Below are 25,376 nucleotides of genomic sequence, written 5' to 3'. Positions count from 1 at the left end.
GCAGATAATTGCTTTAAGAATTTTAAGATATTTAGCAATGCAGATAGGTTAAGATAAACAACTAACTTATTTAAGTTGCATCATCACCTTTCCACTTTTGCTTCATCTCTGTAACTTTCCTAGCCTTAGTTTTTGTGTATTGCTCTACATTTATTTGATCGTGAGCTGCCCATATGCAGTAGAATTTCCTCTTTTCAGACCAAACATTTGATCGCTCTGCTGATATCGCCTATGGATTTTTAAAAATCATGATGCAGCATATTTTCTTACTTTGAAGCACTCTTTGTAATCGATTTTGTGAAGCACTTTAAGGTGATTAAGGAAATAAGTTATATTTGATTGTTAATTTTCTTCTAGGTTCTGCAGTGGGTAGATGTGTGTTAGGTTCAGTGGTTAATGTAGTCTAACCAAACTTGGGGGTTGACGTGTAAACAAGTTGTGTGCAGGATGCAGATAAATGTATACTTGTTCTTGAGGAAATAAAACGGAACTACCAGATTGAGACTAGGAAGGCTTTACTCAGGATCAAGCATTGGTATTGAAGTTAACAAAGAAGTTGAACAAGTTAGTGGTTTTCAGGCTATTTTGAATAGGGGCCAAATACTAGGCAGTTGAAATGTATTTTCCTGGGCAAATGTAGAAAAAATTGGTGTTGGGTGCACAAATGGAGGAAGCACAAATTCAGAGGAGCTTGTGAATCTGTACTTTATGCTGTGGTGCACGAATATGCATTCACAGTCTTAAATTCTATGTAGATTTTGTAGATAATTGAGTGGACCTATTGCTTTTTGTGGCTTGGTAGCTTATTCCATCCCTAATCCTCATGCATTTCCCTGCTCAAAGTTGTGTGAAAATGGTGAACTGTTTGAATGGAAGGAGAAGCGCAGGATGAGGATCATTGCAGGGGAGTGAGGGAGCTGTACTGGAGATCAAAATTATTGTGGGATGGGTGGGGAATGTTGATTGAGAAGGAGTGTGAATAGAGAAATGAGGCTGGTGCCTCATTGGATTTCAAACCATATGTTAGAATTTGATGTTGTGATGTAGTCTTTTATATACCTTTCTAGGTGGCATAATGTGTAATTTTTCCTCATTTCTTTCTTCTTCCTCCCCTTCCCCCCCACCATCCACCTCCCAAATAGTCTTTTACATTAAATTGCTTCGAGTTTGAATTGGGAAGCAACTATTATTTTTCTAATCTATCAGCTGGTGCATTCAATTGTTTACCAATTTCATTTTTACTACAACTTTATTATTTTGCTTTGGAAAATTCAAAGAGGCCTGCATAAGCACAAGTAAGATTTTGTAAATATCCACATATATGCAAGAATTAAGTACCACGTTATAAAACATATTTCATGAGATTGGTTCAAAACAAGATGTATTCATCAATTGGCAAAGCTGAACTATTCGATACAGTTGGCCCTCCTCATCCGCGAGTTCCGCATGTGCGAATTCAACTGTGAATCGAGAAAACCCGGAAGTGCTCTTCCAGCACTTGTTCGAACATGTACAGACTTGTTTTTTCTTGGCATTATTCCCTAAACAAAGCAGTATTACAACTATTTTACATAGCATTTACATTGTATTAGGTATTACAAGTAATCTAGAGATGATTTAAAGTATACGGGAGGATGTGCATAGGTTATCGGGATCGGAAAAAAACCAGAAGTTCTCTTACTAAGTAAGTTGGAACAGATTCATCCGATATTATTTAGCATAAATTAGTCAAACGTTTGCCTTAGTATATCGTATATATTTGACCTTTCTATGCATATAAAACACTTAAGAAACGTATGTTTCAGTGCCAGGCTTGGGAACGGAAATTCCCGAGTTCGATCCAGTGACAGACCGCTCCTGAGCGTGCTCTTCATCCGTGCCAGGTTGATGTGGAGGATCAAAAAACCCAAAACCCCATAATTAAACCACTGCGTTGCTGAGTAATAATTGTAGCTTTCATTGGGGCAGGGCCTTTCTCCCTTTATCCTTTAAAATTGTTCCAATCGTTGACCGACTGTAGCCTAACGCTTTTCCGATGACCGATGGCATTTCATTGCACCTCTTTCTGATCGCTTTATTATTTCCAATTTATTTTAAATTGTGATCGTGATTATTTTTGTGAACAGAAACACTGCGGATTCAGAGCTCTGCCGCCGGGTCCTAATGTCCACCGCACTGAGACAGGTTAAATAAGGTTCGGGGTTCCGCTGGGTCCTAAGGTCCACCATATTGAGACAGGTTGAATAAGGGACCTGAGCATCCGCGTTTTTTAGTATCTGTGAGGCGTCCCGGAACCAGTCCCTCGTGGATAAGGAGGGCTGACTGTATAATGTTCTTAAAGAAGCCAAAGATAGAAAAAATAGAAGCTAAAGTTTGGGGAAAAAATAGATATGATTTGTTAGGTATAGATAGTTCACCATGAATTACTGTTTATATTTTGCAAATGTATGTTATGTAGCTTGTGACCATACATATTCCTATGTATAGCTTTGTTGCTGGTGTGATAAACCGAGAAAGAATCCCTACTTTTGAAAGGATGTTATGGCGAGTATGCAGAGGAAATGTTTTTCTTCGTCAAGCTGAAATTGAAAATCCCTTGGAAGATCCTTTAGCTGTAAGTAATAATTTTAAAAAATGACTTGTTCCATAACTGACTATAGAAATGATACTGAATTCAAATAATTGTCATTGCAGCATTTATTGAGAGATACAGTCCATGTGACCAGTTAACCTACTAATTCCTACGCTTTTGGAATGTGGGAGGAAACTGGTGCACCTGGAGGAACCCACACTGTCATGGGGAGAATGTACAGACCCCTTGCAAACAGTGGCGGATATTGAACCTGGGTTGCTGGTGCTGTAATAGTGTTGTGCTCACCAGTATGCTACCGTGCCACCCAGTTTTAGTTCCAATAGGATTGACGTTTCACTCCTAGGAATAATTGAATTTAGATGCATGCTGTCTTGAGGGTATGCACAAGCATCATGTTGACAACCAGTAGCTTAACTGTGCCTAATAAAAGGAGGTAGATCTTTGCTGATTGATATCTACAAGTTGTTTTGAGTGCAAAAGCAGATAAATGATGTGTACGTTATCAGATAGTGGAAACGCCAATCTGTTATACACACTTCACATTTTATCAGCTTATGGTTTTATTTATAATTTTGAAAAAGATAGATCAGCTTTATTTGTCACATGTACATTGAAACATCAAAACATACGATGAAATGTGTCTTTTGTGTCAATGACCAGCACAATCCAAAGCTGTTGCTGTTTTTCATAGTTATTTTGAATATTTGAAACAACAATATTTTAAATGTATGTCTGTAGACTCAAGGAATGAATGTAGTCCATAGAATTAATCTTGGTTTTGTGTTCGATAATCTACTTTGTGTTTAAGCAGTATCTTTATATTAATTTTCTAATGATGGGTAACAAACATGGCTTGTATTGCCAGTTGTTTTATTATAAAAAGCTTATAGAATTAGTAACTACCCTAATGTATAAAGAGGACAGATAATACAAATATTCTGCTTGTCATTTACTGTAAAAGTGTTTAAATGTCCTTACATAATTTATCAACATATTATTGCAGTAAATGAGATGTGCAATAATTTAAATGTTTTGTAATCCTAATACAAGAGATTTCAGCTGAATGTGTTCACCATTTTTTTTAGGGTGGTCAGGTGGACAAGTCTGTTTTCATCATTTTCTTTCAAGGTGACCAACTGAAAAACAGGGTGAAGAAAATTTGTGAAGGGTGAGAATAGTAATTTTGTTGATAGTATTCTGCGTATGTTTAATTCCTGTTGCTTGTAAATATGGCACTATATCAGTTATGCTGTAATGACATCTAATTACTTTAATGCCTGACATTTGTCAATAATTGTCCTGAAGCTTGCCAAATTCATGATTTGTAGGTCTCAGTTGATGACTTCCCAAACCATCAACCTCCTTAATTTACCAAGTGAGGTTATAAAACTGGTTCTTTGTAGCTTCACTGTAAGATAATTTATTAATTAAGCTAAAATGTACTTGACCCCTCTCAGTGGTTCTTGCTTACTTTCCAGTATGCTGCTGGCATTTAGGGCAGCAATGAAGGTCTTCCATCTCTGTCTGTCCTTGGCTACTCAAATGTAGAAGGATTCTTCATTGCTGTTTCCTTAACAGTTTTGTTTTACCAATCAGGGTTGTTAGCCCTGAGCTAAACTCCCGAACCTGGAGGACAGGTGGACCACTCTTAGTCAGGCCTCTACCCTTTGACCTGTTTGGCATGGGTGACACTACCAAGAGATAAAGCATAAAGCTCTGACTTCAGTCAACATAGGTCTCTGGGTCATTGAGGCATCAAGCCTCCAAACCATGGCAAGGTTGTGGTCCTCTTGGAGGTCTCAGAAATATTTTTGATATCCTCCTTGCTGGTCAGCATGTGCGTGACTTGTGTGCCTGTACAGGGCAGTGTGGTTGACAGAATGTGTTGGAGTTCAGATGCTGGTGCAACTGATCTCCTGCTGTACTCCTGGACTTAGCACTGATTTTAGGGACTTCCAGATCGCACTGAGCTGAGGAACTGAGAACACTTTGTATCTGAAATCTCAGCTTGTCTGGTACAGACCCATTTATTTAAATTGGGTTGGAAGGAAAGAGTAAATTATGCAGCTGTGTTTTTAAGTAATTTGAATAATTTAACCTTTTAGATAAATACACTAATCAACATTCTAAAAACTTAAATTCTAAGGCATTTATTTTTAAATACTGTTGGTCATTGGAGATGTTTGGAAATAATTGAAAATATATTCAGACTATTGAGATGGAATGGGGTAGGGCCATGGGTTCTATCTCATGAGGTCAAAGATGAAGCTGATAGATCTGTGCTTCATGGCACAGCTCTGGTAGTGAGACCTCTAGTTTAATCAATACAGTTAGTATAAGTCAATTTGGTTGGGTGGGAATTTAAGGCATGAGACTAGTTAAGCAAAATTTGATCCATTATCAATGCTTGTGTTAACAAGAACCTTAATCTTGTAGGTTCAGAGCGTCCCTTTATCCCTGCCCAGAAACTCCTCAAGAACGAAAGGAAATGTTAGCTGGTGTAAACACACGAATTGATGATCTTCAAATGGTATTGTATTCAATTATTGGGATAGTCAAGTCTCAGTTTTTGTACGATTTCTGCATGATTTAAAGGCATTTTACAACATAAGTTGACAAATACTACTTATTGCCTTTATCTGCTGAATGTCTTTGGCTTTCTAAGTATGTATCAGCATAACTTTTCTATGATAGCCTTATGCTATCTTCTATATTGTTCTATTGAACAGAATTTAACTATTGCTTCATTTTTGCTTCTGCAGGTCAATTCATTGACCCAGAATTTCAAATGCCCTTAATTCCATTACAAATTTGAGTCTGTTTTACATGTTTGAAGACTGCAAGCACATTTATAATATGCCTAACTGTACATTCAATGATGTATTCAGTATTAAAAGAGCATTAAAACTACAGGCCATCCCCCAATTAAGAACACCGGACTTATGGACAACCCCTCAAACGATTGAGCTCAGAGTTTGTTCCTACAAGTGACAAAACAACTTCCCCTTTTCTTTCCTCTTTTACTAATTGTTCTTTTGTGTTTTTAGTGCCATTCATTACAATACTATAAAGATCTACTTACTGTATCGACTGACTTTTGTGTATCTTTCAACTTTCTGACAAAATCTATTGATGAATGTCTGTAAGAGTAGAATCGTTTCATTATCGGGGGTGTCCTGTACTGTTTTGAGAATTAGATTACAATTCTTATGTTTTCATCTTTTTCCAAGTGTTTTTACCTTCTTTTGCTCCTTTAGCTGTGTCATTTCCTATCATTAGCTAGATGGATCCTTCAATGCAATGTAGAGTGAGTAGTTACAGATCTACTGTTCAGCGAAGATGATCAGTTCTGTATATTCAAAAATGTATTTTTCTCGTCTCCAGGTTTTAAATCAGACAGAGGATCATCGTCAGAGGGTACTGCAGGCAGCTTCGAAGAGTATTCGTGTATGGTTTATTAAAGTACGGAAAATGAAGGCAATTTACCATACCCTGAATCTCTGCAACATTGATGTCACACAAAAATGTTTAATCGCAGAGGTCTGGTGCCCAGTTTCTGATTTGGATTCAATTCAGTTTGCCCTTCGAAGGGGTACGGTAAGTCGCTGTTAATGCTAATTCAAGTTCAGAAATTTACCTTGCTCATTAGGTCTATTAAGCTTACCTGCTTCCTAGACACAACTATTTGTAGTGATTTGGAGATTCATGGCAAAAATGCTGAAATGGTTTCTGAAAGGAGGAGCCTAATTTTGCTGATTTATGTTTTTCTTCCTGGAATATACTCACACTGTGTTTAATAATTACAATTAATATAGGTCTAAATTGTGATTGTGTAATTACAGTCTGTGGTCTGCTCATGTCCACACTTTCTTAGACAGGAAGTGAAATATGGATCCTGCTGACTCTGCATCATTGTGTGCTCTAGTTGCCAACTGAGCCTCTGATAGTGCAATATGGAGTCCTCTCCTTTGAAAATTTGGGACAAAGCTTTGCCAGCTTGCAACACTTGGAGACACATTAAAACTGAAATAGATGTTTTAAGAAATATAAAACAATATTAAAAATGTTAAACATTGACTAAATCAGGGGTCCCCAACCTTTTGCGCACCACGGACCAGTTTAATATTGACAATATTCTTGTGGACCGACCGACGGGGTTGGGGGAGGGTGTTCAAGTTCAACAGTGTGTGATGGAATGAGGAAAGGTGCAGCTGGCTTGTATTGTTTCATATCACTAAATCATATCGTTTCCTCTCCGCGGCCCGGTAGTTGGGGACCACTGGACTAAATAGTTTGGATTGACTTTTCTGTTGCCTAAATTGTATGCTTGAAACTAATAGAATTAGGGATTCTCCAAAATACTCTGGTTTGGGAAACAAAAAATTGCATTTGAGGGGAGCATGAAATCATAGAATGCTGGAAATGTTTTTCAGGTCAGAGAGCATGCTGCCTGGCTGATGAGTAATTTCAGCATTTGTTTTTTACATTTCAGTAACTTTTGGGTCTCTGCGCTTCACACTTAAAACTGGAGAAATTGCTGGATCTCCATCCATGTGCTGTGAAATGCAGAAACTCAACATTGGTCTGATTTTTTAAAAATGTTTTTTCTAGTTAGTCTTTTTGTTTCAACCAATTCAGCTCTTCTGGAGATGAATGGGTTGTTTTAACAAACTTATTCTGAGCAGTGATGAGTAAAAAGCACTTTGTAATTAATCCTTTGTGGTAAGTTATTTTCAAATCTTATTTCACTAATTCCAGTTATGGCTCTCTACTTATTCAAGGGAGGATCATATCTTCAGATGCTTTGTCTGTTAGTTATTATACATGGGCTATTTGCCACAATAATGGGAACAAACAAATGGGAACAAAACAAAAACCTTTTGAAAATGGATGTTTATACGATTTTACTTTTCATTACACCTTCTGTTCTCTTCTTTCCCATTCTTTTGGCAGAAAAACTGTTAGCACCACAGAGGAGTTTAGAAACTTCACTGTGTCTTCTTAGCTTGAATGTATTCAGTTCTATATATTCAATTAATTACCTTAATAAACTAGAAGTCATTTTAGCTTTTTGTTTTAACCTTGTGTTCAAACTTAGCTTGTGTTTACAATGGCATTGAAGAAGCTATACAACCCATATCTTTTGCCCATTGATTCATAGAGAATTCCATAAGACAAAGGAGCAGAAGTAGGCCATTCGGCCCATCGAGTCTGCTCCGCAATTTTATCATGAGCTGATCCATTCTCCTATTTAGTCCCACTCCCCCGCCTTCTCACCATAACCTTTGATGCCCTGGCTACTCAGATACCTATCAATCTCGGCCTTAAATACACCCAATGACTTGGCCTCCACTGCTGCCCGTGGCAACGAATTCCATACATTCACCACCCTCTGACTAAAAAAATTTCTTTGCATTTCTGTTCTGAAAGGGCGCCCTTCAATCCTTAAGTCATGCCCTCTCATACTAGACTCCCCCATCATGGGAAACAACTTTGCTGCATCCACTCTGTCCATGCCTTTTAACATTCGAAATGTTTCTGAGGTCTCCCCTCATTCTTCTAAACTCCAAGGAATACAGTCCAAGAGCGGACAAACATTCCTCATATGTTAACCCTCTCATTTCCAGAATCATTCTAGTGAATCTTCTCTGTACCCTCTCCAATGTCAGCACATCCTTTTTTAAATAAGGAGACCAAAACTGCCCACAGTACTCCAAGTGAGGTCTCACCAGCGCCTTATAGAGCCTTAACATCACATCCCTGCTCCTATACTCTATTCCTCTAGAAATGAATGCCAACATTGCATTCGCCTTCTTCACTACTGACTCAACCTGGAGGTTAACTTTAATGGTATCCTGTACGAGGACTCCCAAGTCCCGTTGCACCTCAGAACTTTGAATTCTTTTCCCATTTAAATAATAGTCTGCCCGTTTATTTTTTCTGCCAAAGTGCATAACCATACACTTTCCAACATTGTACTTCATTTGCCACTTCTCTGCCCATTCTTCCAATCTATCCAAGTTTCTCTGCAGACTCTCCGTTTCCTCAGCACTACCGGCCCCTCCACCTATCTTCGTATCGTCAGCAAACTTAGCCACAAAGCCATCTATTCCATAATCCAAATCTTTGATGTACAATGTAAAAAGAAGCGGCCCCAACACTGATCCCTGTGGAACACCACTGGTAACCGGCAGCCAACCAGAATAGGATCCCTTTATTCCCACTCTCTGTTTCCTGCCAATCAGCCAACGCTCTATCCACGTATATAACTTTATGGTTTTAAACAATGTTTTCTTTCCATTCAGGAGCGCAGTGGATCTACAGTTCCATCCATCTTAAATAGGATGCAAGCCAGCCAGACACCACCAACTTATAACAAGACAAACAAATTTACTTATGGCTTTCAAAATATTGTGGATGCATATGGAATCGGAACCTACAGGGAAATTAATCCTGGTAAGAAACTGCATTGAGCTGTCGATATTTCGGATGAAATGTTTTTCAAATTTTTTATGAGTAAAGCCTATTTTTGATGTCTTTTTTTTCCACAGCTCCATATACAATTATAACCTTTCCTTTCCTCTTTGCTGTTATGTTTGGGGATTTTGGCCATGGTGTTCTGCTGACTTTATTTGCTGTGTGGATGGTTTTGAGAGAGAGCCGAATATTGTCACAGAAGATTGAAAATGAGGTATTCTTTGTACCAATAGTTACTGAATCAAGAATTGTAAACTTCTGATGTTTTCTGTGGACTTGATGATAGTAATTACTTAAATGTTTTGTGTTTTTTGTTGAGTCGTAGGGTGCAGAACAGGCCCTTTGACTCACCACATTCATACTTTTGCTCATCTACACTAATCCCATTTGCTTGCATAAGGACCTTATCCTTTTTTTCTTGCCTATTTAAGTGCCTGTCTCAATGTTTCTTAAACATAATGATTAGATCTGACTCCACCATCACCTCCAGCAATGAGATCCAGATATCAACCACACTATATTTAAGGAAAACATAACTCTCAACGTTGCATATATGTACTGAATAATTACCAGCATGTTTTTTTGTTCATCCGTACATATGGAAAGAAGATAGAAATATTAATTCATTGGTACTTTATACCAATAGTAAGATGTTCAAGCTGTTTTCAGTTGTGTTGTGGGTAACAACAATTGATGTAGTTACTGTTGTTCCAGTTTTAATTTGAGCTTCATTCCTGACAGATCTTCAGCACCATTTTCAGTGGACGCTACATTATTTTACTCATGGGAATTTTCTCTGTGTATACGGGTCTCATATATAATGACTGCTTTGCAAAGACTCTCAATATGTTTGGTTCAGCATGGAGTGTTAGATCAATGTTTCACCCATATGGAAATTGGACGTAAGTATTGCAAAAAGACATTAAGGTTGTTTTTACATTGCTTTATTATGAATTCTTTGCGCTTACACCACAAAACAAATTTGTACTGGGAAAATATTACATAGCAATATAAACTTTTAACATTAAACAGTGAAGTGGGTATTATATGCATGGATTAATACTAGGGTCCAGAAACTTAAGAGAAATGTATAATTTAAGTTTGGTGAAACTAGATTAAAGATTTATTTAATGTTTTAATTGACAATTGTTTAAGCCATCAATAGACTATTCTAACATTTCTATAATTAGAAAGATATTAGCTGAAACCTGAAGGCCAATAACCAATTTGTTTACTTGTTTAAATAATACATGGCCCAAGTGACAAAAGAAAATATATTAAAATATCTTTACAATTCAGAGCTGACATATTTTGCATGATTCAAAAAAAACCCACAATGCTTTCTGCAAGTTATACTGTGTATAAAAATATTTAAAATTAACATTTTAATTGCTCTAACTGCCCAGTAGTATTACCACAATTATTCATTGATGTTCATAAGTATATCTTGAGATTGTGAAAGACTCCATATAAATGCAAGTATTTTTAGTTTGATTTAATGCCATGAATTTTAACACTCTGGCTTTACCATTAGTGAAACAAAAAACTGCCGTTGTAGATGATGTTTCATAACTGTAATCTTTTGTAGAGAGGAAACCCTTCAAGGCAATCAAAATCTTCAGCTAGACCCTGCCCATCCCAATGTCTTCAAAGGGCCGTATCCATTTGGAATAGATCCTGTGAGTTGTATTTTTATTAAAATTTAATCATAAATGGAAAATGAGTTTGGTCTGTCATTTGACTGTTTTGGAAGTGTTGAACTAATGACTTTATGTAGTCAACTATCTGAATTGTTGTTCAGAAAATAAACTGGATAAGCTACCTTAATGTGGATGGTGCAAGAAGTGGTAAAATTTAAAGTCTCCTGTTGCAGGCACCTAGCCCTCTGACTCTTGAAAATCTTTCTGCCATTTGCAAGGTTGAGAGAAAAATGCAGTGTCCTTAATTTGCCTCGATGAATGCATTTCCAACAATATTTAAGAGCCTTGATGCCATACTTAGCAAAGTATTTCGCTTAATTCGCACCCCAATCAACACTAAATATTTATTACCTTCAGCTCCTGTGGAAGTATGCATCATTTACAAAACACATTGCAATTACTTGTCTAGACAATCTGTAGTCTTGTTTGCTAAGAAAGTCAAGGGGAGTACGTGCAGTGGGACATCCTGATTTTAAATTTCCCCTTCAAATTCCACTTGATGCTGATTTGGATGTATATTGCAATGCCTCCTTCATTGCGGGGGCTGAAGCATTTCTCATTTTCATTTTTAAATCTTTTTTATTAATTATTATTGAGGATCAACAAAAACATACATTAATCAAGTCAACATGTCTATGTACAATGAGAAATTAAATTATCAAATAACTGATTAACAAAGCTAAACAATATATCAATAATAATAAGAAAAAATAAAATGTTAAAACTATTTTGTTTTGGAAAAAAGAACCCCTACTACTAACAAAAAAAAAACATTGGGAGTACAACCCCTGAACTATATGCCATACAAGCTTCCATAAAAGAAAAACATCAATCAGCCAACTCAAATCCATTTAAACAAGAATCAGAAGGGAACCATCTTAGTTAACTCAAATCAAATGATAGTAGCAGGCAGAAGAACCCCACCTTTTCTCGAAGTCAAATCAAGGATCAAAAGTTCGACTTCTGGTTTTCTCCAAACTAAGACATAACATCACCTGAGAGGACCATTGTATCAAAGTGGGAGCAGAGGCATCTTTCCATTTCAATAAAATAGCCCTTCTGGCCAATAATGTAACAAATGCAATTACATGTTGGTCTGATATAGAAATACCATGAATATATTGAGGGATTATACTGAACAAAACTGTCAATTTATTAGGTTGTAAATTAATTTTTAAAGCTTTAGAAATTGTAGAGAAAATAGATTTCCAAAACTGTTTCAATACAGAACACGACCAAAGCATACGTGTCAATATAGCTGTCTCAGTTTTACATCTATCACTCTGACTATCAACATTAGGAAATATTTTATTCAGTCTATCCTTTGTCAAATAGTAACAATGTACAATTTTAAATTGAATTAAAGAGTGACTGGCACAAATCAAAGAAGAGTTAACCAACTTCAAAATTCACAACCAATCCTCTGTTATCAAGGTCATGTTAAGCTCATTTTCCCAATCTTGCTTAATCTTAAGTAAAGGATAATTATACTGTTGTAATAGTAAATTATAAATTTTCCCATTAAAACCTTTTACTAAAGGATTCATTTTTAAAATAATGTCTAACAGGTCAGAATCTTGTATATATGGAAAATTACTTAAATATTCTTGTAAGAAATGTCTGACCTGAAGATATTGCAAGAAATGTGAGTATGAGAGAGAGTATTTAGTTACTAATTTCTCAAAAGACATCAATTGGCCTTCTTGGAACAGATCCATGAAGGAATAGACTCCTTTATTCCTCCAAAGAAAAAAAGGTAGGATCACTTAGTGAAGGTTTAAATAAATAATTTTGATAAATTAAACTAAGAAGGTTAAATTTTTTGAGTCTAAAAAAATTATGAAACTGGTACCAAATTCGTAATGACTACTTAATCATAGGATATAAATTTAGATTAGAAATTTTGGCCAGTTGTACAGGTTAAGAAGATCTTAATAACAAAGTTAAGTAAAATTGTTTCACAGCTTTCAATTCCAAATCAACCCAAGGTGGTCGTTAATTTTTATCAGTCCAATATAACCAAGGACACACATAACGTATATTAACAGCCCAAATAATACATTCTTAAATTAGGCAGAGCAAGACCTCATCCTTTTTTACTTTTTGTAAATGATATTTTCCAATTCTCGGTCTTTTATTATTCCAAACAAAAGATGAAGTAATAGAATCAACCCGATCAAAAAACTTCTTAGTTAAAAAAAATAGGAATATTTTGAAATACATATAAAAATTTTGGTAAAATCATCATTTTAACTGCATGAATTCGGCCAGCTAACGAAAGTGTAAGTGGATTCCATCTACAAAATAATTGCTTCGTAATATCCAATAAAGGAACCAAATTAGCTCTATAAAGGTCTCTGTAATTTTTAGTGATGATAATACCTAAATATTTAAGAGTCTGTAACTTTAAAACGAATGTCACCATATATGGAAGCAGAATCATTTAGAGGAAATAATTCACTTTTATAAAGGTTTAATTTATATCCCGAAAATTTTCCAAATTCATTTAATAATTTCAATAAACTAGGAATGGATTCTTCAGGATTCGAAACATAAACTAAAAGATCATCAGCATAAAGGGAGAACTTATGAATAGTCCCATTTATGAAAATTCTATGGATATCTTTAGCTTCACAAAGTGCAATGGCCAAGGGTTCCAACACCAAATTGAATAACGGGGACTTGACGGACATCCTTGTCTCGTACCCCGCAAAAGTCAAAAAAGGAGATCTGCAATTATTAGTAATAACAGTAGCAATAGGGCTTTTATATATCATTCTAATCTACTTATTAAAATTAGTACCAAAGTTGAATTTCTCTAAAACGTTAAATAAGTATTTCCATTCAACTCTATCAAATGCCTTTTCAGCATCAAGAGAAACAACACATTGGGGAGTCTCAGAAAGGGATGAGTATATAACATTTAACAGTCTCCGAGTAAAAGAGAAGGAATAACGGCCTTTTATAAAACCTGTTTGGTTCTGAGAAATAATTTTAGCTAGAATATTTTCCAGTCGATTAGCCATTATTTTTGAAAGAATTTTAGCATCCACATTTAATAATGAAATAGGTCTATATGAAGTGCAGTCACTAGGGTCTTTATCTTTCTTAAGAATTAAAGAAATAGAAGCTTCATAAAATGTGGGAGGTAACTCTCCTAACAGAAAAGAATCTTTAAGAGTTTGCAACGTATATGGAGAAAGCAATTTTTCAAATTTTTTATAAAATCCTACAGAAAAACCATCCAATCCAGGAGCTTTACCAGATTGCATTGAAAGAATAGCTTTCTGAATTTCTTTTTTAGTGATAGGAGCATCAAGAGTTTGTTGATCTTCAACAGATATTCTAGGAAAATCAATCTTTTGTAAAAAGGCATTCATTTTAGAAGGATCAGCTGGAAACTGAGATTTATAAAGTTCACTGTAAAAGTCTTGAAAAATTTTATTAATGTCTTCATAATTACAAGCTAAACTACTGTCTCCCTTACGAATTTTTAAAATTTGTCTTTTAGCTCTAGCTGCCTTTAATTGGGATGCTAATAGCTTATTATTTTTATCTCCAAACACATAAAATTGACTTTTCAATTTAAACAAATTTCTTTCAATAGGATAAGTTAATAGTAAATTATATTGTGATTGAAGTTCAACCCTTTGTTTAAATAAATCAATGTTAGGAGAGATTGCATAAATATTATTCAAGTCTTCAATTTGTTTTGAAATCTTATCTAACTCTATTTTTGTCTGTTTCTTAAGCTTAGCTAAATAGGAGATTATCTACACTCACAAATATGCTTTAAATGTATCCCATATAATCAATTTCGACACATCTCCGGCATTGTTAAAAAGAAAAAAATCTTTTATCTGAGTCTCAATAAATATGACAAAGTCTGAACTTTGTAATAAATTTTCTGGAAAACACCAAGGAAAGTTTGCAATACCAACATCATTCAATTCAAAAGCTAAGCTTAAAGGTGCATGATCCAAAACAACGATAGCGTCATATTCACGTTTCTGGACTTTGGACCAATATCGGAAATCAGCTATAAAATAATCGATTCTCGAATATTTTTTGTGAACATGTGAATAAAAGGAATAATCTATCTCATTAGGATGTAGGTGTCTCCAGATTTCGATCAAACCTTAATCAATTAAAAAAGAGTGATGCTGAACAACTCGGAAGCCGCTGATTGGTTGAACTCTTGTCAATCAAACGATTTAAACAACAGTTAAAATCACCACCCATTAACAACATATATTCATTTAAATCTGGCAATAAACCAAATATGTTTTTAAAAAAAGATCATCTACATTAGGCCCATATAGATTAACCAGGACAATTTTTCTATTACAAATTGTTCCTTTAACAATTAAAAACCTACCATTAGTATCTGACACAATGTTGTCTTGGATAAATAAAATATTAGATTTAATAAAAATAGATACTCCTTTTGTTTTATTTTGACAAGTGGCATGATATTGAAGGTCCTTCCACATTAAAAAAAAATCTATTTTGATCGCCCATTCTGATATGCGTTTCTTGAGCAAAAATTATATTCGGTTGGAATCGATTAATAATTTTAAAAGTCTTCTTTCACTTAATAGGGTGATTCCAGCCACGTACGTTCCAACTAATAACGTTTATCTGTTTAACTACCATAAAATATTTTAACACGTAAATACATGCATACCAATGCGGGCTAATCAAAAATGGTGGTGATAAGTATAACCATATAGAAAATACGCATGCTCCGAAACTCCGTAATGGGAAAAAATACAAGAAGAAAAAAAACTGAAAAAAATGAAATTAATCCTACAATGAAACCTATAGTTCGAAACTACCCCCAATCCTCCCACCATCCCAAAAGCTAGAAATCCAGCAAAGAAGAAGAAAAGGCCGGAATGCGTCCCCATAGAAAAAGAAAAAAGAAACAGAACTCCGCGAGCTGCTCAATTTAAATAGTGATTTTAAAAGTTTTTCTTAGTTCTCCCCCCCCCTTACAAAAAAAAACACACAGCCCTAAAATAAGAAAGCCTTGCAGAGGAAAAAAAGATGTTTATGCTTAATCATTAAAAATAAACTGGGGAATGCAAAAACAATCTCCAAACAGTCTTGATCAAAGGATATCTTCAACATATCAGAAATCTTCAAAGCTTGTTTTCTTTCAGAAAGTTATTAAGCAGACCTAATACCATTCAAACCTCGGCCACCTCCAAAATAGAATTAACGTAGTCCAATGCCGCTTTGGGATCCAAAAAAACACGTGGAGTTGAATCTTTAGGGAATAGTTTTAATCGGGCTGGATAGCGAAGTGATGAGAATAATCCCTTATCATGGGGTATCTTCATAGCTGGAACGAACTTGAACCGCTGTTCCATAACTTCCCGTGGATAGTCTTCATAAAAATGAATCTCCGAACTCTTGAATTCAAAAGCTCTGTGTTTCCTTGCATATTTAATCTTGGCTTATTCGGATCTTGAGATTTCGAAGTGAAAGTTCTGTGCGCTCTTTCAATATCGGGAGGCTGAGGTAGAATATCCGGAAACAGAGATTGAGATAAATTAGCAAAATAGTCCAATAAATTCCCACTCTCAGATCCTTCCTTCAGTCCAACAATTCGAATGTTATTCCGACGAGATCGTGCTTCCAAATCAATAATCTTGCGTTGAGACTGTTCCAAGCAGGCTGAAATATCTGCTATCTGATGCTTAACTCTTTAAGCTCAGAATTCAAGGAAATAATATTTTCCTCTACGAACTGAAAACTCTGTGGAAATGACTTCATCTCAGAAGTGATATTATCTATTTTCTTGTTGAGAGCCATCAACGCATGTTCTAAACGCTCAGCCCAGACAGGCATATCTTCTGATTTTTCTTTTGAAGTTTTTCCCTTTCCATTGCTGGATTTAGAAAGCTGCTTTCCACTTGTTAAAGATTGTGACATAATGACAACTATTCCCCTCTAAGATCCGACAAATAAGTTAAAAATTCAGAGTTTAAACTGGGGAAAAGGAAGAATTAAATGCAGCCACAGAAATTGTGTGTTACTCCATTAAGCAGCAGGCGGAAGTCCTAAAGCATTTCTCAAGGGCATTTATGGATTGGCCTTTCCTTTCATGCCCACACCCCACAAATGAATAAAAATCACTTAAATCTTTCAAATTTACCTTTGACTTGAAACCCTAAATTAGTTTGTCTAGACAAATCTAGAGAATAGGTTGAGTGAACTTGGCCTTTTCTCTTTGCAGCGACGGAGGATGAGAGGTGACCTGATAGAAGTGTACAAGATGATGAGAGGCATTGATCGTGTGGATAGTCAGAGGCTTTTCCCCAGGGCTGAAATGGCTAGCACGAGAGGGCATAGTTTTAAGGTGCTTGGAAGTAGGTACAGAGGAGATGTCAGGGGTAAATTTTTTTACACAGAGAGTGGTGAGTGCGTGGAATGGGCTGCTGGCAATGGAGGTGGAAACGATAGGGTCTTTTAAGAGACTTCTGGATGGCTACATGGAGCTTAGAAAAACAGAGGGCTGTGGGTAAAGCCTAGGTATTTCTAAGCTAGGGACATGTTTGGCACAGCTTTGTGGGCTGAAGGGTCTGTATTATGCAGTATGTTTTCTATGTTTCTAAATCATGAAGGTTCTGGAAGGAAATGTAACAATATGAACTATGGTTTTATTTGAAACATATTGGATGGATCTGCTTAAAGTCAAGGAGGTTTAACTGTGCAAATGCAATTCTTTGCTGTACAGCATGAAAACCAATGATTTGCAAACTCTGCTATGCACAAAAGAATGGATGTTTTTAATGCCATTGCTCACTTGAGAGAAAACTCCCTGATTCAGCAGTATTTTAATTAACATTGACTAATGAATAAATACAATTTTTTTTAGATCATAAACAGAAAATGCAGGTGATGTATGGGTAGAGAATGATTCAGATTAAGGTCCCATCATCAGAACTAAGAGGGAAAGGAAATGGTGAACGCAGCAGACCAGGCAGCATCTCTAGAAAGAGGTACAGTCGATGTTTCAGTGATGAAGGGTCTCGGCCTGAAACGTCGACTATACCTCTTCCTAGAAATGCTGCCTGGCCTGCTGTGTTCACCAGCAACCTTGATGTGTGTTGCTTGAAATTCCAGCATCTGCAGATTTCCTCGTGTTTGCGAGGGAAAGGAAATGGATGTTTTCAGTCCTATGCAAAGACTAGTAGACGAAAGGACTTAAAGGATAATACGTTGCTTGTTAGACTTTTTGGGCAGTTCATTTCATGTTAATTCTTCTAGCCAAGTCTATCAGAAAATTCATTGTTTTCTCATAAAATTATTTTTGTGCATGAAGCAGAATCATACAAGATAGATTCCGATGAGTATGTTTCTTCACTGCTTTTGATCTCACCCTTCCAGAAGAAATGATTTCCATGTCCTGGCTTTACCCACTTTTTTCCTTGATGACCAATTCCACCTCTTCTGAATTTGGGGTCTAAGGGAAAGAAAATAGCCAAATATTTGGTCTTAACCCCCGAAGATTAATAGATTTCATATTTTGTTTAGATATGGAATATTGCTACAAACAAACTTACATTTCTGAACTCCTTCAAGATGAAGATGTCTGTGATTTTGGGTGTCATCCATATGACCTTTGGAGTGTCTCTCAGCCTTCTGAATTATATGTGAGTCTGAATACATTAGGAATAGAAAAGAAATTTTGAGCTGTTGACGTGATTTTCAAGCAGATTTTGAAGTGTCACTTCATTAAATGTTTAATAATGAAGATTGACATTTCCAAATACTCAGACAATGACATTTAAAATGCATGGGCCAGAATTTCTTAAAACTGAAATTTGGCCCCTGTACGGCGTTCTGGCAACCAAAAGATCAAATGAAACTAATCATCTGATTGATTATGATTATAAAACTAATGACAGTCCTGGGAGTTTACAACATTGATCTTTCTGTAGGGTGGGAAGGGAGGTAGAGGTTGTTAGTGGTAATGATTCATGGTGGATTTGAGTTCTTTTGTCAAGTTTTAGTAAACTTTTACATGTCAATTCAAATTTGAACCATCATTTAGGTTGACTTCCATAGTTTACTAATCTATTTAAATGGCTCAATGAGGTACAAATTTGACCAACCAAAGTTATGACTTGAAACTTATGACTTTATTCCATCTCTGTACCCTCTCAGGGTGGACTGCAGGTATTATCACTGGCATGTTAAGTATTGATTTATTTTTCAGTAACACCATAAGACATGGGAGCAGAATTGGGCCATTTGGTCCATTGAGTCTGCTACACCTTTGCATCATGTTATTATCCCTTTCAATCCCAGTGCATTCTATTTATGTTAATACACCAAAGTATGGGTGCAGGTAATGATTTATAAGCTCCTTGATTTCAGTGTTTGCAATTAGCTGTTAAATAATGTAAAAGTACAAACTTATTCAATATTTCTAATTTTTCATGTTATTTGTTTTCTCTGCTTTATTCTTAGATATTTTAAAAAACCACTGAACATCTATTTCGGCTTTATCCCTGAAATGGTGTTTATGCTATCTTTGTTTGGCTATCTTGTTATTCTCATCTTCTACAAGTGGACTGCTTACGATGCCAGCACTTCAAGAGATGCTCCCAGTCTTCTCATTCACTTCATCAATATGTTCCTCTTCAGCTATAATGATAAAACAATGAAATATCTATACAAGGGTCAGGTATGGAATTATTGAAATGTGCTTATGCAATATTTCTGTATAGCAGTTTGAAATCAATAGCTTCCAGTTTTGAATATAAAATACATTCTGGTGTTGCTTACAAATCTAAATTGATACATCTGTGCAAAACATTGAAACAAACTGATACTTTCTCTACTGCATACGCTATCTACTAATTGGGAAAAACTAAGGTTTAACAGACAAAAATTTAATCACAATTTCTATTTTGTCCACAGCGAGGTTTGCAGTCCTTTTTGGTAATTGTAGCTCTGCTGTGTGTTCCATGTATGCTTGTGGTGAAACCATTGGTGCTGCGTCATCAGTATTTGAGAAAAAAGAACTTGGTAAGTTTTCATGTTTCCAAGTTCAAATTGTTTTTGTCCTTGGGATAGTAGTAACTGTACTTTAGTATTGTATTTAATTTCCTGTTCTAGGGGCAAATTGGCACTTAGAAAATAAATCTCTTTATCTACCTCTTAATATTCCAACATTAAATTACTGTGATTAAATGCAACTGAGTTAAACTAATATATAATTAATGTGTAAATGTTGCAGTGGTGAAACAGATTAAGTTTATCTCAAATGTATTGGGTAAGACTGCTAAGGAAAAGATCGTTTATTGGGTTGTGCACCCATTGTCCACAATAAGGGAAATACTACTTTCCCACTTCTTGACTAGTAGGTGAGTAATGTTCCATTTTTCAAAATGACTTATTTCAATACTGAATGCAAAATCAAATTCCATTTGAAGTGTGGATTTGCATTCCTCTATTCAGTTTTGTTATTTAATACAATTTTTTGTTATTTTACTTTTTTGCATTGTTCAACTTATGGTTAATATTTGCATGTTAATGTAAAGGATGCAGATGCTTACATAGAGAATATTTTTCCCTTGTGAACAATGGCATTTGGCATCATAGCTTTTTTACTTGGTAAAAATAATTTCCTTTGAATAGTATATACTATTGCAAAGTGTAGTGCTTTGCCTTATTTAGGCTTTAATCTCATTACTTGTCCAAAGGTTTGTTGGATTATATAGCGAACAAGGGAATGGAAAGTAAAAAGATGAGGTGTTCAGTATGATAAAGTTTGGGTAGGGCATTTTGAAAAGTGAGTGCGATTAGCAAATACTTGAAGTACTCAGGGCCGAGAACTTAAGCTGAGAAAGTTAACATATTAGCAGTTCCCTAGAACTTGGGGGAGGGTCTGAGATGGGGTGATGGAGATTTACTGGATGAAACTGAGCCCACTGCTGAAAAATTAATTTGGATCTCGATGTCGAAATACAATTGTGGAAAGATTAATCATTAAATCTAATTTGTAGTAGACCTATTATTTGGCTATTGTTTTATCACTGTACAGGGAACACACAACTTCGGTGGAATCAGAGTTGGGAATGGACCAACTGAGGAGGATGCTGAGATAATTCAACATGACCAACTTGACACCCACTCAGAAGATGGTGAGGAGGTAAGTAAAGAATTTTCTTTGTTCATTAAGTTTTATAATGCTGAACAGCAGCTGTGCTGTTCATTATCCAGAATATTCCTCCATCTTATGGTCATTCTTTTCAAAAAAAAAATGCAAAAAGAGAATTGCCAGTACGAACTAATGAAGAGTAGAGGAAGCAAAGGATTGCGTATCAACGCAATCAATTGCCAGTTGAGTTTATTTTCTTCACGTTACTGGTTGTGTTTTATCTCCATAGAGGGCAGGCTGAGTCTTCTCTGGTAAAAGTTGAAAGTATCTGGCAAGCTCCAACAGTCTCCAGTACTAAGATACCATTTGTTTGGTTGTGTAATAGTTTTGGAAACTCAACCTAATCAAAGTCCAAAATATTGAAAATTAAAGCATATTGTAAGTGATTACTGTGTGTGTGCCTATCATTTTTGATTTCTTATCAGCTTTTTGTAAATTTCCTTGAAATTGGTTAAGTATAGTCAGAGTATTAAGAATTGCATTCAATTATGAATGCCACAATCCTTGCTTTTTTGGTTTTTCATGATGTGATATCATGATCACTTGTTGCAGGTTTAAGCTAGCTTCTTCCTCTGCTGTTGAAAGATCTTGTGCCTTTATTGGCGGATTTAATGCATCTTGATATTTGCGTGATGTCTTTATTTTATTTTAATTGGGAACAGTTCATAATTTTACACTCAAAGGTCTGGTAAAAATCTAGGTACTACACAAATGATTGTGAATAAATCTTGAAGTATAACTTCAGCAAGTTAAATGTGTTCCCTTGTTTACCAAATAAAAGGATGAGATATTCTTGAAAATGGTACATGAGTTTAACAATTTAGCATTTACTAACAGGACATTCATATTTTCATTGCATTTAACTAAAATCTACATTTTTTTCCAAGCCAACTGAGGAACAATTGGTAAGGCTGTGTTCTTGGCATTTTTATTTCATTATTCTTCATGACCTTTTAATTGTGTGAATTTTGGAATACAGTGGATTTCAGTTAATTGGGTCGTCAGTTAATTGGGGCAACTGCTTATCTGGAACAAAAAGAACAAAAACTAGTCGAGAAAACAGCCCGGATTCCCTTCGTTTATTTGGAACACTATGCTGCTTAAATGGGGCAGGAGACTGTTGCATGCACTTGTGTGGCTGTTAGACACTATACTATTTTTAGAACAAACAGTTTTTAAATGGCATCATTTGTGTGTGTGTATGTGTGTGTGTGTTCAAAAATCAGTGATTTTTGTCACTGATAGTTGGTGACAAATACACAAGATAATTCCAAACTGTTTTGCTCACTGCGGTGTCAAACATTCAGGCTTGGAAATAGCGGAAACAGCTGGGAGTGGAAATTAAACAATTTCAATACTTAAACAAGTTAGGAACCATGAAGAATTTGAAGAAACGACAATTATCTTGAATATGATGAAAATGAAGAGTTGGAGGATGCAATTGTCAAAAGTATTGTATGGAAGCAGTTCATTATCTGCACTGATTTTGCTTATCTACAATCAATCAAAGAACATGGCAGTGTACTCTGGATGAATTCCTCCAATAATTTTTAGGAACTAATAAAAGTTTTATAGTACTGTAGTGCTATTGGTAGTGTTCTAATTTTTTCTGTATTTCATTTAAATACATTATCTGTTACTCAAGTGGTAGTTTGTCTTTTTATACTTTAATAACTATTTCCATGATACTTCAGTCAATTGGGGCAGCTGCTTAATTGGGCCAAAACGTACTGGTCCCAATGTCTTAATTAACTGGAATCCACTGTATATCTTGTGTGTGACATTCAACACACTTCTATGCTTTGTGGATGAGATACTTCTATCCAGTATTGCTTTGTTTCAGAAATAACCACAGGCTGAGGTTCAAAGTATTCAGCTTTTTTTTTTTTGACTTGAGAATGTCAAAAACATTCTCAGCTCTGTTCAACTGAAGTTTAGACAGTCAAATTTTTTTTTTTTTTACTGACCCTAAAATAAGACAGTGGCTGGATGCTAGACCTAGCTGTTGCCTTTCCTTGCTCAATAGAAACTTGTTTGAATCCAACCGGAAATCACTGGTAGTACAAGGGTGTCCACAGCTGTAGCCTTGCCACAGCTTTATGTATACGAGTCCACAGCTTATAAGCCTGCATGACGTATTCTTGCTTCTGCAATAAATTTACATCAATTGCTGTAAAAATTGTTGCTCAAGGATAATATTGGTAGACAGGTGAGAAGAGCAATTGCTCAGGGACTTGGATCAGTTCCATCATTTAATTACATCATGGACAACCTAACCGAACACCAAATATTTCACTTATTTCCCATATTCGCCAGTGGGCCTGTGGTGCCATGAGGTCATATGGCCTGGAAATGGGTTGCTTGGGTCAACTGGTCCGTGCCGACCAAAATGGCCATTCAAGCTAGCCTCCTTTGCCCATATCCTTCCAAACCTTTCTTGCTCATTGTACCTGTACAACAGTCTCTTAGAAGTTGTTATTGTACCTGCATCAACCATTTTCTCTGGCAGCTCATTGCAGATATATACCACCCTCTGTATACATTTAAAAAAAATGCCCCTCAAGTTCCTATTAGATCTTTCCCCTCTCACATTAAACCTCAAGTTTTTGATTCCCCAACTCTCGAGGAAGAAAACTCTTATTTGCCCTTTCTGTGCCCCTCATTATTTTATATACTACTTAAGATCACCCCTCCTCTTCCTATAGTTCAAGGAAAATATATCCTTAGCCTGCATGAGCTCTCCCTGGAACTCAGTCCCTCACATCCTGGCAACATCCCTTGTAAATCATTTCAGTACACTTTCCACTTTACTAACATTTTTATATAGCGTGGTGTCCAAAACTGAACACAATATTCTAAAGTGTGGCCTCACCAGCACCTTGTTCAAATGTCGCTTAACCTTCTAACTTCCATACCCATTCTAACTGAATTCCAAGCTCCCTGTTCTATAATGCTTCCCAGGGCCCTGTCGTTCTCTATTATTCAAGAATTGATGGCCCCACCGTAAACAACTTGCGATTAAACACTAAATCCTTGCCTTGTTAAAGAATTTTAAAAATAAGTAAAATTTCATTTAATAAAAATCTTTCTTTCCTGTATTTTCAGTTTAGTTTAACAATTGTTGTAGTGTTAGTGCCATTCAAGCCAAAATGCTCCCATCCTTTGTAGAATTGTTTCCAAACTTTGTTTTAATTGATCTAATTTTAATTCTCAGGCTCTGCTTTCTCGTGTTAAATTCCAAATTTTCAGAATTAGTTTTTCTCTATTAAGTCAGTTTCCCATTTATCTTGAAAACTTAATTGACTAATATTTTAGTTTCCACTGAATGAGGTCCTAGTTTTTCGATTGTTTTTTTTTTCTTAACCCTAATGTAGTGTATGAAATATATTGGGGGGAATAGAAAGAATTCAGTTTTCACTTATCACTGATTTTTACATTCATCTCAGATCATTTCATTTTCATTGTTGATTTCCTCTTTCACTTCAAAGACTTTGAATATTTTAGGTTATGCATATTTGAAAATATTTTTTTCAAGTAATGGTTTGAGATAGCTTATGTCTTGCATTTACATTATGTTATGTGTTTAATCTGTTGTTTGTAGTTTAACTTTGGCGATGTTGCAGTACATCAGGCCATCCATACAATTGAGTACTGCTTGGGATGTGTTTCTAATACTGCCTCCTACTTGCGATTGTGGGCACTCAGCTTGGCTCATGCACGTAAGTACAACATGCATTCATACTTCATAGGAGTAGTTTCTACAGTATACATTTGTAGATGAGAATTTCTAAACATGAGTACGATGTTTAGATATAGTCAGAGAAAAGTAGGGCACAGAAACGGGCACTTAGTCCCATCTAGTCTGTGCCGAACCATTTTAAATTGCTTACGCCCAATGACCTGCACCTGGACTATAATCCTCTATACCCCTACCATCCATGTACCTATCCAAAATTATTTTAAACATTGAAGTCAAGTTTGCATGCACAATTTCGGCAGGCAGCTCGTACCACGCTCACTACTTTCTGAGTGAAGAAGTTTCTTATGTTCCCCTTAAACTTTTCACCTTTCACCCTTAGCCAATGAACTTTAGTTGTAGTCCTACCCAACCTCAGTGGGAAAAGGCTGCTTGCATTTACCCTATGTATACCACTCATAATTTTGTATACCTCAATCAAATCTCCCTTCATTGTCCTACATTCCAAGGAATAATTTGATAACCTATTCAATCTTTTCGTAGAACTCAGGTTTTCTGGTCCCAGCAATATTATTATAAATTTTTTCTGTACACTTTCAACCTTATTTACATATTCCCTCTAGGCAGATGACCAAAACTGCACACAATACTCCCACTTTGGCTTCATCAATGTCTTACACAACTTCAATATAACATCCCATCTCCTGTACTCAATACTTTGGCATATTG

The 25,376-nt window shown here is 35.7% G+C and overlaps 1 protein-coding gene across 5 annotated transcripts in view; it reads left to right on the top strand.

Annotated features, from left to right (window-relative positions):
• LOC140191761 (V-type proton ATPase 116 kDa subunit a 1) overlaps positions 1-25,376 on the top strand; it is a 59,357-nt gene that overhangs the window by 19,211 nt on the left and 14,770 nt on the right. For 4 of the 5 annotated variants that reach the window (XM_072249479.1, XM_072249478.1, XM_072249477.1 and 1 more), the window contains exons 7-19: positions 2,488-2,614; positions 3,679-3,761; positions 5,030-5,123; positions 5,978-6,190; positions 8,899-9,049; positions 9,145-9,284; positions 9,812-9,972; positions 10,659-10,749; positions 18,316-18,434; positions 19,255-19,471; positions 19,708-19,815; positions 20,834-20,941; positions 24,552-24,669. In XM_072249479.1, coding sequence (XP_072105580.1) covers positions 2,488-2,614; positions 3,679-3,761; positions 5,030-5,123; positions 5,978-6,190; positions 8,899-9,049; positions 9,145-9,284; positions 9,812-9,972; positions 10,659-10,749; positions 18,316-18,434; positions 19,255-19,471; positions 19,708-19,815; positions 20,834-20,941; positions 24,552-24,669 — 1,730 coding nt within the window. The remainder of the gene's footprint in view (positions 1-2,487; positions 2,615-3,678; positions 3,762-5,029; positions 5,124-5,977; positions 6,191-8,898; positions 9,050-9,144; positions 9,285-9,811; positions 9,973-10,658; positions 10,750-18,315; positions 18,435-19,254; positions 19,472-19,707; positions 19,816-20,833; positions 20,942-24,551; positions 24,670-25,376) is intronic. The other variant, XM_072249482.1, reaches the window with a different exon arrangement.

This window comes from Mobula birostris, chromosome X, assembly GCF_030028105.1.
Source record: "Mobula birostris isolate sMobBir1 chromosome X, sMobBir1.hap1, whole genome shotgun sequence".
In the NCBI taxonomy this organism is placed as follows: domain Eukaryota; kingdom Metazoa; phylum Chordata; class Chondrichthyes; order Myliobatiformes; family Myliobatidae; genus Mobula; species Mobula birostris.
This window is presented reverse-complemented; position numbering and strand designations above follow the sequence as displayed.